General features: G+C 35.0%; 1 protein-coding gene across 4 annotated transcripts; it reads right to left on the bottom strand.

Moving 5' to 3' along the window:
- Window positions 1-7,026: 7,026 nt before the first annotated feature.
- LOC143539065 (uncharacterized) lies at window positions 7,027-12,811 on the bottom strand. 4 transcript variants are annotated; one of them, XM_077032483.1, is made up of 5 exons: window positions 12,675-12,811; window positions 10,161-11,035; window positions 9,961-10,080; window positions 8,575-9,887; window positions 7,027-7,077 (listed from the first exon to the last, which is right to left on the bottom strand). In XM_077032483.1, the coding sequence occupies exons 1-4, from the start codon at window positions 12,769-12,771 to the stop codon at window positions 8,598-8,600; spliced, it is 2,382 nt and encodes a 793-aa protein (XP_076888598.1). In that variant the 5' UTR covers window positions 12,772-12,811; the 3' UTR covers window positions 7,027-7,077; window positions 8,575-8,597. The 4 variants fall into 4 exon arrangements, with proteins under 4 accessions (XP_076888598.1, XP_076888600.1, XP_076888597.1 ...); XM_077032485.1 differs by lacking the exon at window positions 7,027-7,077 and adding an exon at window positions 7,739-8,461 and having other exon boundaries at window positions 8,588-9,887; XM_077032482.1 differs by lacking the exon at window positions 7,027-7,077 and having other exon boundaries at window positions 7,739-9,887.
- Between the last annotated feature and the right edge of the window lie 1,304 nt (window positions 12,812-14,115).

The following is a 14,115-nucleotide window of genomic DNA, read 5'->3' as shown; positions in this document are numbered from 1 at the left end:
TTTTAAACTAATATACGGCTCATAATCCACCCAACTAAAGGTGGATAAAAAAAAGTATTATACATGGGGTTTTAATACGGATCGACGACGACATTGAGGTACGGTGGCCTTGGTCTACCCTTCAAAAACTAGGAGTCTAACTCTGCACCCAACCAACAAAAATAGTTTGGTTTGTTTTCCTTTTCGAACCCAAAGTTAGTAGTTCGACCCAAAATTATCATATAAATCGAACTGAACACTGTGAACTCTTGATGAGCAGTCCTTTTTTGAACCGTTTTTCGTTTGTGTGTGTTATCTTTGCATATGGGCCATATAACAAAGATCTTTATGCAAATGTCATGTTTATCTTCTTTGCGTTGTTCCAATTTTATCTTTTTTATCTTATGTCCACAAAAGAACGTGAACACAATGCACACATATGAAGTCATGAAGATATAAGTATATGCGTTGTGTAGGGATGGCAAAAATCCCCGAATCCGACGGGGAAACCCGAAAACCGGCTTATTTCGGGTCGGGTCGGGTTTTGTTTTTTCGGTTTCGGGTCGGGTTTCGGAGATTGTATCGGGGATTGTTTCGGGTTCGGGTTCGGGTTCGGGTTCGGGTACCCCCGCCCCGACCCGCCCCGATATAATATATAAATATAAATATAAATAATATATATATATATATATATATATATTAAAAACCTACATCCAGACATCTTAATTCTTACATGTTAATTTTGACTAAAATAGCTTGAGGTCAACCAAATCCAACACCAATGGTGAAGCGATAACTTGCACCGCCGCAATCCAAGCACCGCCACACCACCTTGCGTCACTGCCTCCACACCACCTTGTGTCGCCGCCTCCACCCGCCATCGCACCAGCTAGCACCGATACCGCACATCCACCACTGGTTGTTGCCGCTGCTACATAATCAATATGTAAGTTTTGTGATGGATTCTTGAACAGTTGACCATAGACTTCATAAGCATATTACTAAGGTTTTGGTCAAAATTACCCAGAATAGTCAATTTCGGGTCGGGTCGGATCGGTTTCGGGTTTTCGGGTTCGGGGACGGGGCGGGTCGGGGGGGTACAAAAAACCAAACGGGGAATCCCCGAATTAAACCCGACGGGTAATGGGGCGGGTACGGGGATGGTTTTTGGTTTCGGGTTCGGGTTCGGGTTAAGCAAAACCCGCCCCAAACCCGCCCCGTTGCCATTCCTAGCGTTGTGCTCTATCCTGGACCACTATGGACTATTCGTTATATCAGCGACACCTCAGATATTTTTCCATCATCCTCTACTTTCTATTATTCTTTTTATTTAATACTATAAAATTGGCATTAAAATTAAAACATTGAAAAAATCAATAATTAAACATTGATAATTAAATCTAAACACCAAGTATTTTAATATTTAAATAGAATTTAGTCTTCGTCATCAGAAGGAGGCGGTAGTGTCCATATATGCTCGACCCAATCTAAACGCAACATGTCATGCGTATCTCTATTCTCCAAAGTTAATTAATCTATTAGACTATCTTTGTGTTTCATCGACCCGTTCATATCCGACGTCACTCATCTCCATTAATCATGTTATACATAATGACTATTGCATATATCATTTGTCTAATTTTTTAGGTGACTATGCTCATATCGGGTTGCTCACTACGTGTCACTTTGACTTTAGGACACCAATGTGCGCTCGATATTCTTTCTACCGCCTTAAATTTCTTTATGTTTTTCATCTTACGGACATGTGAACGGTTTTCACAGTCATGGACCACTTGGGATATATCCCGTCACCAAGATAATAAATGTGCTTGTATTCAACTCATGAAACTTGAAAAGTAGACTCTTGAGACGTACCATATAGAACGTCAATGGAAAACTCCGATTGATAGAGCATCTTTATCATTATTTGTAATGGCAACACCAAAGTAGGCATGCCAAATCCATAAATCTTGTGACGCGACTACCTGTAAAGATATATTCGGGTGTGGATGATTACTTCGCATGTACTAAACGAGACAATCATTGGGACAATTTGCCTACTCTGAATGCATCAATCAATAATTTAAATAATTTAATAACTTAATTTTGAAATACTAATTTTAGACCACCGTTTCGAGTTAAATTTTACATAAATCGTTTCGTATTCTCATTTCGATTAAAAGTCCTAAAACATCAATTTGAAATTTGAAAAAAACTTAACGGAGTTAAGTTTTTTTTAATTGAGGTTCAATGAAAACAAATAGTGTGAAAGTTAGGACCGGTGACAATTATTTTCTAAGTTGGGATTATTATCGGCCAACTGCATTATATTGTGATTATTAAATTCAATTAACCTATATAATATTTTAATTATTAATTTTTTGTACATGTATAGCTGTTGGCAACGGTTAAAAAAGGGAAGAGTGAGCCGCACAACCAAACTCATGCCCACCACGTTACGTGTGACGTGAAGAGGCATGGCATGGTGTTCTAGTGGCCTCACGCAAGCAACATCAGCACCCCCCGATGGTCAAATCACATGCAGGGGCGGCCCAAGGGTGGGGGTGGGTGGTCCCCCCCCCCCCCGACCAGACACCTGCTAGGCCCAAATTTTATTTAATTTTTAAATTATATGTATTTTTATGAAAAATGATATGTATATTTAATCTTTAAATTCAATTACGTAACAACTAGCTTGGTTTAGTGACAAAGAGGTATGACTCCTAACCAAAAGGTTGTTAGTTCTAGTCTCATCTGAGACTTGTTTAAACCTATTTTCATACAAAAGCTTTTAACACAATCCAAATCATAACCAAGTAAGCTAATTTAAAATTAAATTATTTAAACCCAACAAAATGTCCAATTTACAAGATTTAAGAGTCGACCCTGATCAGATATAGGATATACCTCTTAGCCTAATATAAAAATCAAAAACGCACTTAATGAGCGTTGATATCATTCATGAATGTTGCATTTATAGACGATAACATGTTAAAGGGTGTTACTATTAAATTTTAATAAAATAAATATAACAACTCACATCGAAACAAAGTCTAACTTTTGACGATTTTCATTTTGTAATTGATTGTTCTATCATGACTACATGGTATACTTTAACCGGTCGGTCCTTCTTAACTTTACATAATCCCCACATTATTCATTTTTCTCTCTTTCACTTTATCTCATTCAAAGAAAATGGTTTAATCCATTTAATTTCATCTCACTCCTATTAATTTTTAATTTAATATATTGTTGTTTGTTTTTTAACCAGTAAAAAGCATTATCCATGCCATTTTTAACAAGTTTAACATAAGTGAGGAGTGGTTTAATCTATATTTAAAAAAAATATATTTACAGTGTCCTATCATCTAAATTTATGTTGAACGTTAGAATATACCATTAGACCGTATTTTATTGTCTAAGCTTTTTACGGTATGAAATTCATATTTTTCATTTTCACTTTGATCATATTTATAAAGTTAAAATGCTAAAATATTGTTTCAAATAAAACACGTAGACTAAATATGGTCCTACAATATGTAGCATTTCTATATAATCTAACCCAACAAGTATATATCGTCACACTTCACAAACAGAATTCACGTAAATCCCATGATCACTTTTCTTTGCCTTTTCCTTTTAAAACATTTTATTTATTTATTACAATAAAAATATATTTAAAAAGCAATTAAAACATACAAAGTAAGTTTCATATTTAACATTCACCTTTCTCTCTATTTCTACAGTTTACGGTCCAACCACTCACAAAAAAGACTACCCATAAGAGAGAATTTTAATCTATATGTTGAAAATTCGACTACCCTCGAGGGGCGTCATCCATAAAGCTTCACACGAAAGTAATTGGCTTGCGCACGATTCTGTTATTGGCCTACAAAAGACTAACCAATTGATTTTTGGTTAGTCGGTTCGGCTTATTTAGTTAATTTTTCAGTTTTCAATTCAGTTCGGTTAATAACAAAAATCAAATTTGGACTAAAATTTTTACTTAAAAATACATAAATTGATGCATAAATACATGAAATGAAGATATAAATACATGAATGAAGATAATAAATACAATAAATGGGGATATAAAACATGAAATTTATGAAATCGAGCCAAAAAACTAGATATATAAATAAATATGAATGATTCAGATAGGTTAATTTCGGTTACCAATAGTAAAAAAAATAACCGATTCGGATAGTTTTTGGACTCACGATACATGCGTACGATGACGTTACACCATGTTTTAGTGGCTAAAAGACAACACTATTAACCGACCCATCAACACTATTTCACTAGAAGAATTAAAAATGTGATTTGTCGTAGAAGCTTTTTTACTTGATTTCTTATCATCACTACTCTGTGTTGCAGGTGGAGCCTAAAATGTGGTCTTGAGACAACATGATTTTAAGGAATGCACTTCTTGATTCTTGTCCCCTCTACCAAATATTCGCACCGAGAATGTCACAATGTAGTAGTAGGTATATTTATGGTCTCTATCACTAACCAAAGTTTTTGTATGTTGGTACTTTCATATGATATCTGCCTTCGTATGAATCTATCTTCGAATAAAAATGATCATAAAGTCTTGCTTCTATACCCACCATCCTTCTAAATATTCGACAGAATCGAACCCACAAACTTGTAATCAAATTGATACCTATCCGAACACCGAAGCTTAGTGACTACCCATTTAACAAATGTTATGGCTCCGCCACCTATGATTTGCCTTCTAAACAAACAAAACAATAACACTACACTAATGATGATGTTTTTTGTTTTCAAGCTTTCAAGATTTGTTATGATTTAGAAACATTTACAAAACCATTATTGTCGAGGTAATAAGTTTTGGATGTTAGCCTTTGTGATGACAGACACATTTCAAATTATCGATGATCGATTGCCGCGGAACCAAAGAGCATTGAAGCTCGTAGTGTGTAATTATGACAACTACATCCATGCCTCAAAATCTCAAGTCTAGAAAAAAGTTACGATTTGGAAAAAATAAAGTTTAAAACTCTTACAAAAGATAAAAAGTAACGAAAGAGAAACCAAACCCGATTAAATTAATGGACATCATATACATTCAAACTAATGTGTCTTCTTTCTTAAATTTCTTTATTACATGATTTATTTACATCATATGATCCATCTGTCCATTTTTTTTTGTATCGGATAAGAAAAAGAGTGAATAGCGGTTTTCATCAATGTAGTTTGTCTAAACCTGCAGTTTTAGTCCAATAATTTCACTGCGATTTTTGTCCAGGTGGTTACATTTCACTTGCAATTAAACCCGAATTCACTAATCCCATTAAGTCTGGTCGTTAAACCCATCAGCGTGCCCTTCACGTGAGTGGCGGTTTTGTCCTCTTTTATTTCCCAAATACACCCTAGCTTCTCACATGAGTGGGCTTGCGGATTAGGATTTGGGTTTATTTGAGGAGAAAAGGGACAAAACTACCCCTCACACTGTTGGTTTTAACGACCATACTTAACGAGGTTAATGAATTTGGGTTTAATTGAAAGTGAAATGAAACCATAGGGACGAAAATCGCAAATTTAAAACTATTGAACTAAACCGCAGATTTAAACAAACAACAGGGACAGTTTACTTTAAGAAAAAAGACAATTCTTTTTATATTTATTATTAATTTCATTGTTAAAAGTTTTTTTAGCTTTACTACATAAGTTTCAAACATTTACCTTTAGACCCCTTAACTTTATTTTAAATTTTAGTTTATTAAAACTTTGTAACAAAAGTTTCACATATATACTCTTTGACACATCAATTTTAGTTTCACATATTTACCTTTTGGTCCAACAACTTTAGGCTCACATATTTACTATTTGGTCGATCAACTTTGATAATGAAACTTTTACCTTTCAATTTACATGTTAACTTTTTAACTCCTTAACTTCGGTAATGAAACTTTTGCCACAAAAGTTTTGCAATAATGAATCGAACCTATACCGAGCTACTTTCCGCCGCAACACACGGTAGCTTTCGAACCCGCTCCGAAACAATACGCGGGTAGAAATAATTGTTTCTTATTATTCTTTGTTTGTTAGGTTATTTTATTTCATATATATTTTATGTATATTACCTATGATTACTAGTTTTAACCATATCAAACCGGTCCCGTTTGGCCATTTACTTTGACAGAATGAAACATTGGTGGCTACAAACACAAGGTACTGTTTGGTGTAACTCATGTTAATGCTTTTATAGTTTTATGAAGTTCCCGACATGAGTTTACCATTTATAAGCAAAACGTAAGATTTGGAACCAACAATCACCTAACTACCTTGTCCCACAACCTATATTGGTCCAAAATATTCGAAACTATGAATAAACACACGAGGCCCCGGTGTACCTGAATCATTCATCCAATGTGTACTGGGAAATCGAGTAAAACCAACTCAAGTCATTAGGTTGACTAAGAACGAGACCTATTTGCGTAGAATTTTGAGTAAAACAATCAATCGACTTCAGGAGTTATATTGAACTTTAAACTTATGTTATTCTAAGTCTTTGTATTTTTACTCTTCAAGTGCGGTTTTTACATAAGGCTTTAACACTTGAATCGAGCTGAGCTTTACAATATTCATTTATTCAACAAGCTCAAATTGAAGTTAGGAGCGAGCGTTTGATTTACCTAGAGTCGAGGTTGGGTCTAAACTCTAATGTCAAGCTTGAGCAATTGACGTGATTACACACTTATCTTAGTCTCCACTGGGCCTAATAATGAACAAAAACGTTCTAACATGAAATAATTTAGGAGCAAAAAACAATTCAGGAGCAAAAAACAATTCAGGAGCAAAAATAATGCAACAATTAAAGGGATAGTTTCCGGGTTTTATATATCACTAAATTAATTTATAAAACAAGTGGACCAGTGACCCGTCAGTGGTCCAATTGACCGCTAAAAAAACATATTGATAAAATTAAAACCATTAATATTATTCATAAAGTGGGACTTTACTTGTCAATTGTCATTCATTGCAATACAAGAATAAATCCACTATATCGTACAACTAAACAATCAGCTAAATCCACATGATCTTGTCAAAGTTCCTCTACCTGTTTATCAGCTTCATTCATAATCACATTTTAACTCACTCGAAAACTATGCACATTGTTTCCGAAAACTAGTCAGCTATAGAAGTCGAATAAGATAATGAGTAAGAACCATAGAACAAAAAGACAGCTTTCACTTTATCAAATAATAAACGATTAAAAACATTCTTCAACTCGGAAAAGCATTCATTCCAAGTGACTGTAAATTACGATTCAAGCCAACACCACAATAAAGAAGCTCATCCTAAGTTGGTGACTTGGTGCCTATCTCAATTTTATCGCATCCATCTTTCCGCCTTAACAAATTTATCTTTATCCGAGTTAACAAATTTATCTTTTTCATGTCCTTTAATCATTCATCGTTTAAAATATTTGCTAGTATCCAATCTTAAATCATTCACCAATTGCATATATAAAAATGTTTTAAGTAGTCTCCTTTCTAGTTGTATATCATAATTAAGTTATCTAAATAATCTTGTGAGGCATAACATGACTGCTATCTGCATCTCGTCGTTCTCGTATGTCCACTGGCAACTACATTTTTTCACTTAAAAACGATTAGAAATAAGCGGATTGGGTTTCATATTATCTCCCACTAGGAAAGGATAGCGTCCTCATAATCCCAACCCTATGTAAACGAAAAGAAAACTTTTAACACCCTTTCATTCCGTCCTTAACTTTTGGTCAAATCATATAATCAGTCGATCATTCTCGCACTCTCAATCCAAATTAACCTACCTAAAGTCTTACTTCCTCACCATTGTCATTCCTATTCTTTCCGAATCATAGCTTCTATACCTTTTCTTGGAAGTCATTTCATGGGCCTATTGTTTAATTCCAGGCAACTATTGGTTATACCTACTTTTGAAAAACAAAGGTGTTGCAAGTCGGTATCAAAGTAATTAGTGTAAGCAAGCTAGGTATCAATGATAGTTGTCTGGACTTAAACTATACAATGTTGCTCGAGGTAAGACTGAATATCAAGAAAATGATATGAATGAGACAACTTAACACGGATTAGTTTGGGTTGAAAGCCAGGGCATGATAGAAAGACATATCACTAAAATAGACTACTTATGGAAAAACGAGGGAGTTAGACGGTTCGTTGTCAAGAGGGGCCAGGGTACGTTGTGTTGGATTGAATCACACTTTTAATCCAACTTATAATACATAAATAATCCATTAATAATGATTTCAATAACAACAATTATCACAATAATAATCTAAACATATTTTGGACAGCTATCAACAAATCAACCGTTCCATTTTGAGCCAAAGTTTTTTATTTAACACTTTTGAGTATAACACAGCCTAAAACAACTCGTAAGTACTTAGAATTATTGAAATTTGAACACCCACATTCCTTATGATTAGAGGAAGACAATTCAGGCCCGGTCTCTACGTAAACATACATTTAAATTAAACAATTAAACGCAGAATCCATTTACAGTCATTTAGCATGAACAGTAAAATGTCGGCCATACAAGTTCTCATTTTTAACAATGAACGACATGAAGCAATAACATACCTTCAATCAACGACGCATTACAGAAGGCCCGGCAAATGCATATCGAGACGAAACAGAAGCCAATTTGTATTCGGTTTCTTCCACTCTCGGGCCCAGATTTGGGTTGTAACTTGATGGTTCAACGGAAGTGTTTCCCGGGTATAATCTTTCAGATAAAACAGGTTCATGATCAAATCTGTAAGAACTAGAAGAAGGTGCCATATGACGAGGAAGATACCACTCCACCAAATCAGAATCTTGATCATAAGGATCATATGGTACCGATTGATGAAAAGCGGTAGAAGGATTATGATTACTTGCATCTACATTTGGAGTAAATGAAGTAGGATTATTCTCTTGTCGGGTTTTAAGACCGTACGTTCTATAGTCTTTTTCACTGAGAAAAAGGGCATCAGGTTGGGCTCGGGAATATTGTCTTTCTTGATTGGGTTTGTAAATATCATAAGCAGGAGGTGGTCTATCTCCTCTAAGCCCATAACTTCTATACCCTTGCTCAGTCAAAAAAACCCGAGGTGAAGTCAAAGTTGGGTTTAGCAACTGCATACTCTGACTACTTTCTTGTTCAGATGGCCTTTTGAGGTAAACTGTATCAAGGTGGGTCCTGTCTCGTTCTAGATCAGGTTTATAAGGATCATAAACAGAATGTGGTCTATCTGCTCTAAGCCCGTAACTTCTATACTCTTGTTCAGTCAATAATACCGGTTGAGAAGTCAAAGCTGGATTTACCAATTGAACAGTTTCTTGTTCAGGCCTACTGATACAAAAAGTTTCTGTGTGGGCCCCTTCTCTTTCTAGAGCGGGCCTATAAGGGTCATAAGCAGGGGGGCCTACAGGGGCTATGCTGTTGGGTCTATCTCCTCTAAGCCCATAACTTCTATACTCTTGTTCGGTCAACAGAACCGGTGGAGAAGGCAAAGTTGGCTTTACCGACTGAACAACTTCTTGTTCAGGTCTACTGATAAAAACAGTTTCTGTGCGGGCCCCTTCTCTTTCTAGATTGGGCCTATAAGGGTCATAAGCAGGGGGGGCACCAGGGGCTAAGTTGTGTCTATCTCCTCTAAGCCCATAACTCCTATAGTCTTGTTCGGTTAATAAAAGTGATGAAGAAGCCACGTTTGGCATTGGTTCGTGAACAGGGGCCAAGTTATGTCTATCTCCTCTAAGCCCAAAACTCTTATAGTCTTGTTCGGTTAGTAAAAGAGATGAAGAAGCCATGGTTGGCTTTGGCTCGTGAACCAGCTGTGGATTTGAATGCAATACTGGAGCAGGCTTGAATAAGTGTATAAGTCTCTTTACCTAACAAGCGTATAGCAATAACCATTATATGTATGTGTGTGTGTAAATGTATTATGTATGCAAAGAGGCTCACTTGATCAAAATTTAACTCCGACTTGAACTTGCGAGTTTTGCGATCATAATTCTCCTTGATAGCATTCTGAAATGCTTTCTCAGGTAGTGGAAGACAGTCCTTATGAACCTCGAAGCGAACCTGAAAATTTGCCAATAACAAATAAACAAGACACGAGGTAATTATCATAAGGTGAGAGAAACAAACAATTAAAAACAAACCTGAAGAGGAAAATCCCCTTGAAAAGCAGCCGGTTCAAGTCGCATGCCACCACCAGAAGTTGCTTTGTATATACCATACAAAAGCTTTAAATTAATATCAAAGAGGAAAAGCTTCATACCAGGTTTGATACTCATAACCAAATCTTTCTTGTGGTCTTGAATGCCCATTACACGATACTGATAACAATCCCCTTTGGTTCTCGCATTGCACATAAAGATAAAACCACCAAGTTTTTTCTTATCATTTTTTCTTGAATTGTTTTTTGATGAACTTTCCACTTCTTTCTCTTTACCAGATTGAGATCCCTTCTTTGCAACTTCAAGTTTTTTATTATTATTGTTATTATTATTTACTGGTTTAAACTTTTTATTAGGCTTCTTCGTAACATTTTGAGGATTCTGGATTTCCTTTGAATTAGAAGGCAAGGGTTTTTCTTTAGAAGGCTTGTTTTCACCTTTGTTATTTGGGGACACGATGGTTTTCTTTTCCGAAGGTGACAATGCTGAGCTGGATTCCCCGAGTTTTAACTTTTCACTCAAAGCCTTCTTCTTCTTTATTCTTTTTCTTTTAGCTTTCAAGGAATTTGAGGTTTCCTTTTCTGAAGGTAACAATGCTGAGCTGGATTCACCGAGTTTTAACTTTTCACCCGAACACTTCTTCATTATTTTTGTTTTCAGTTTTAAGGAATTTGGGGTTTCATTTTTGGAGGTCGGTAATGGTGAGATGGAATCATCAGGTACAGACTTTTCATCTGGGACCTTCTTCACAAGCCTACGCCTGCGTTTCTTAAACTTCTGAGCTTTCTTTTCTGAGGTCAAAGATGGTGTGTTGTCTTCACCAGTTGTAGGGATATTCTTTTCTGATGACATGGTGTCTACAAGCAACAGAAAACAGCTAATCTATTAGCAAAAGAAATTGGATTACAATTACATTTTCAAGTATATTTAGCTCTAGTGCAATGGCAATCACATGCTTGCTTAATCCTTAAGCTCAAAGCAATTACCTTCCCCCAAATTTTAAAGTTAAATCAGTTAACAACACCGGTTCTGTAAAACTTGCGATCAGGCACCAATTAATCAGCAATTAGACGGAAATCGGAGAACTACCGATTCGATTTTACCTAATAGGTTCCTAAATTGGTGCCAGTCAAAATCTTTGAAGTTTTTGAAAAACTATTTATTTTGAAAAATTATATATAAAAGTTTGTGTGTATACGTATAGGTGGTTGCACGTTGTGCATTACTGATTTAATCAAATAATGAGGTAGGCGGTAACATAGCCACCGTCCGTATAATACCTAAAGCAAGAGGTACAGGTGCAATACGCGATTCTCGCAATTCTCACATATTTGTGGTTCTGAAATGAACACTATCCTAATCCAATTACGTATCTAATAAATTCAATCCGATTAAACCAACAATCCTACTAATCGCTAGTCGGTACCCCACCTACCACTCGACTAACGAGTTCTAAAACCCTAAACATTACTAAGAATATGTGTCCTAAATCCTAATGAGCTTTTGCCAACACAAATATCACATCATCCAAATTCAACAATAATCTAACCACTCACTCACTCACACACACACCTAGTTCTCCACTCAGGTCCTATTAGGACTCAAAAATCATCACATCAATTTTACATCTCAAATCACAATCTCAAAACAATTTAAGAAATTGGATTACAAATACACTATCAACTTTCAAGTATATTGTTTCTTCCATAGATTAGCTCTAGTGCAATGACATCACATGCTTGTTTAATCCTTGAGACCAAAGCAATTACCTTCCCCCAAATTTTTAAGTTAAATCTGTTAGCATTACTGGTTCTGTAAAAATCTCAACCAAGCGCCGATTACCGATTAATCAACAATTAAACGGAAATCAGAAAGCTACCGATTCAGTTTCACCTAATAGGTCCCTAAAATCGGTACCGGTCGAAATCGGTCAAAAACTCAAAACCTTTGAAGTTTTTGAAAAATTATACTTACTTTGACAATTTATATATAAAAGCTTGTGTGTATATGTATATGCGGTTGCATGTCGTGCATTAATGATGTAGACGGTAACATAACCACCGTCCGTATGACACCTAAAGCAAGAAGTACAAGTGCAATATGCAGTTCTCGCAGTTCTCAACATATTTGTGCGCTCTCCTAATCCAATTAGGTATCTAACCAATCCAATCCGATTAATCCAATAATTCCTACTAATCACTAGCCATTACCCCACCTACCACCCGACTAACGAGTTCTACAACCCTAAACATTACTAAAAATATGTGTCCTAAATCCTAATGAGCTTTTGCGAACACAAACATCATATCATCCAAATTCAACAATAATCTAACCACTCGATCGATCGATCACTCAAATCCTAGGGCTCACAAAACATCACATCAATTCTATATCTCAAATCACAATCTACGAACAATTGAAACAAATTATATCCGCAAGGAAGCAAATTGAACAGCAATTGAAGTCAATTTTGAGATTAAATCGATAATCACAAACCTAGAGAGACGTGCAGCAGATCAGGGGTAAAATCGGAAACGAATATAAATCCGTCTGGATGATGATTGCAGATTGATGAAGGTAACCTAAACCACATGTGCAGTGCGTAACATGTTGAACAGAATTTGGGTTGGGCCTGACTTAATCCGTAACGGCCCGATATTAATTCTTCAAAAGCTCAAATATACATTTTTTTTATAATTTATTTCTATGATCTATCTATTTGTATATACGAAACCTTTAAAATCTCTCTGATTGCTTCCGACATTTCCTCACGCCACCAGATTGCATTATTTGTAAATGGATGTTTCTCATGCATTTTACCTGAATTCACGAGTATGGGTCTTATCAAACCCAGGTATTCCTTAAACGGGTTATAACATCTCATTAAATTAAAAATTAATCTCACCAAATTATTGATGTGAAAATCCTATAAATTAGAGATGTACTAAAAATTATTATATGATTTTTTTTAAAAAAAATTATATTATTTATAATTAAAAACAATTTTGTAGTAAAAAAATAAGCAGGTCTTGCCGTCTCGGGTCTCACAAAACCTAAAGAACTTTCAAACCGGGTATAACATCTTAGTTATTTGTGAAACTCTTTTATTATCAAACTCTAAGTATTATTAATTTTCTTACAATAAATAAAGTTAAACTCCAAAAATGTATATAAATATTAAAAACAAATAATGTAAAATAACTCAGTAATACGAGAGATAAAAACTAGTAATATACAGTAAAACTTTTATGTAGCTATATGGGTCATTATTCAGTTGGAAACCGTTTAAACAGAAAAATCAAACTAAAACCGAACCAAATTATAAACTTGGTTTTCGGTTCACTATTAGACAAAAACCTTTGTAATTTGGTTTCTGGTTCGATTGTCGAGAATAAAACTATGCTAACTTTCAATCCATCATTTATTTATCCAATCGTAGTCACTACTATGATTTGATTTTATAAAGTTGATAAAAAACAAAAGAAAATCAATCTGTATTTATAAATCATGTGTATACATATCACTCGTATTCTCAATCTTAGCTAGCTTCAAAACTCCAAAGGTTACACATTCAAAACCCCAAAATCAATGCCTTATGTATAACTAACATTAAAATATATTAAATGTTAGCAAATCGATACCAGTCAACTTCGTTTGGCTTTGATCATAAGCTATATATTTTTATTATAAGTTGAACGAGTCTCTTCTGTTTTTGCGTTAATAGGTGTCGATATCGTAATGAACTTGATCCATACATACTCAACTGAGTGGACCTTAGTACGCTGCGGGCACAAGCCTAGTTATATATAATATTAAATATTCAAGATGATTATATTAACAAAATTATACATTTGTGCATATATAATTATATATATAATAAATTAAAATATTCGAGTCGAACCAAACCGAACGGTCTTTTGCTCATTGCTTGGCTCAT

Source organism: Bidens hawaiensis, unplaced genomic scaffold, assembly GCF_021521415.1.
Source record: "Bidens hawaiensis isolate Kalapana, Puna unplaced genomic scaffold, B.hawaiensis_p1.1 tig00011793_1, whole genome shotgun sequence".
In the NCBI taxonomy this organism is placed as follows: Eukaryota; Viridiplantae; Streptophyta; class Magnoliopsida; order Asterales; family Asteraceae; genus Bidens; species Bidens hawaiensis.
This window is presented reverse-complemented; position numbering and strand designations above follow the sequence as displayed.

Coding starts and splice junctions, on each gene's coding strand:
- LOC143539065 (XM_077032483.1), bottom strand. CDS start 12,771: ATGTGGTTTAGGTTACCTTCATCAATCTGCAATCATCATCCAGACGGA. Junction 11,036..12,674: donor TCTGCTGCACGTCTCTCTAG/GTTTGTGATTAT, acceptor TGTTGCTTGTAG/ACACCATGTCATCAGAAAAG. Junction 10,081..10,160: donor AAGGGGATTTTCCTCTTCAG/GTTTGTTTTTAA, acceptor GCAAATTTTCAG/GTTCGCTTCGAGGTTCATAA.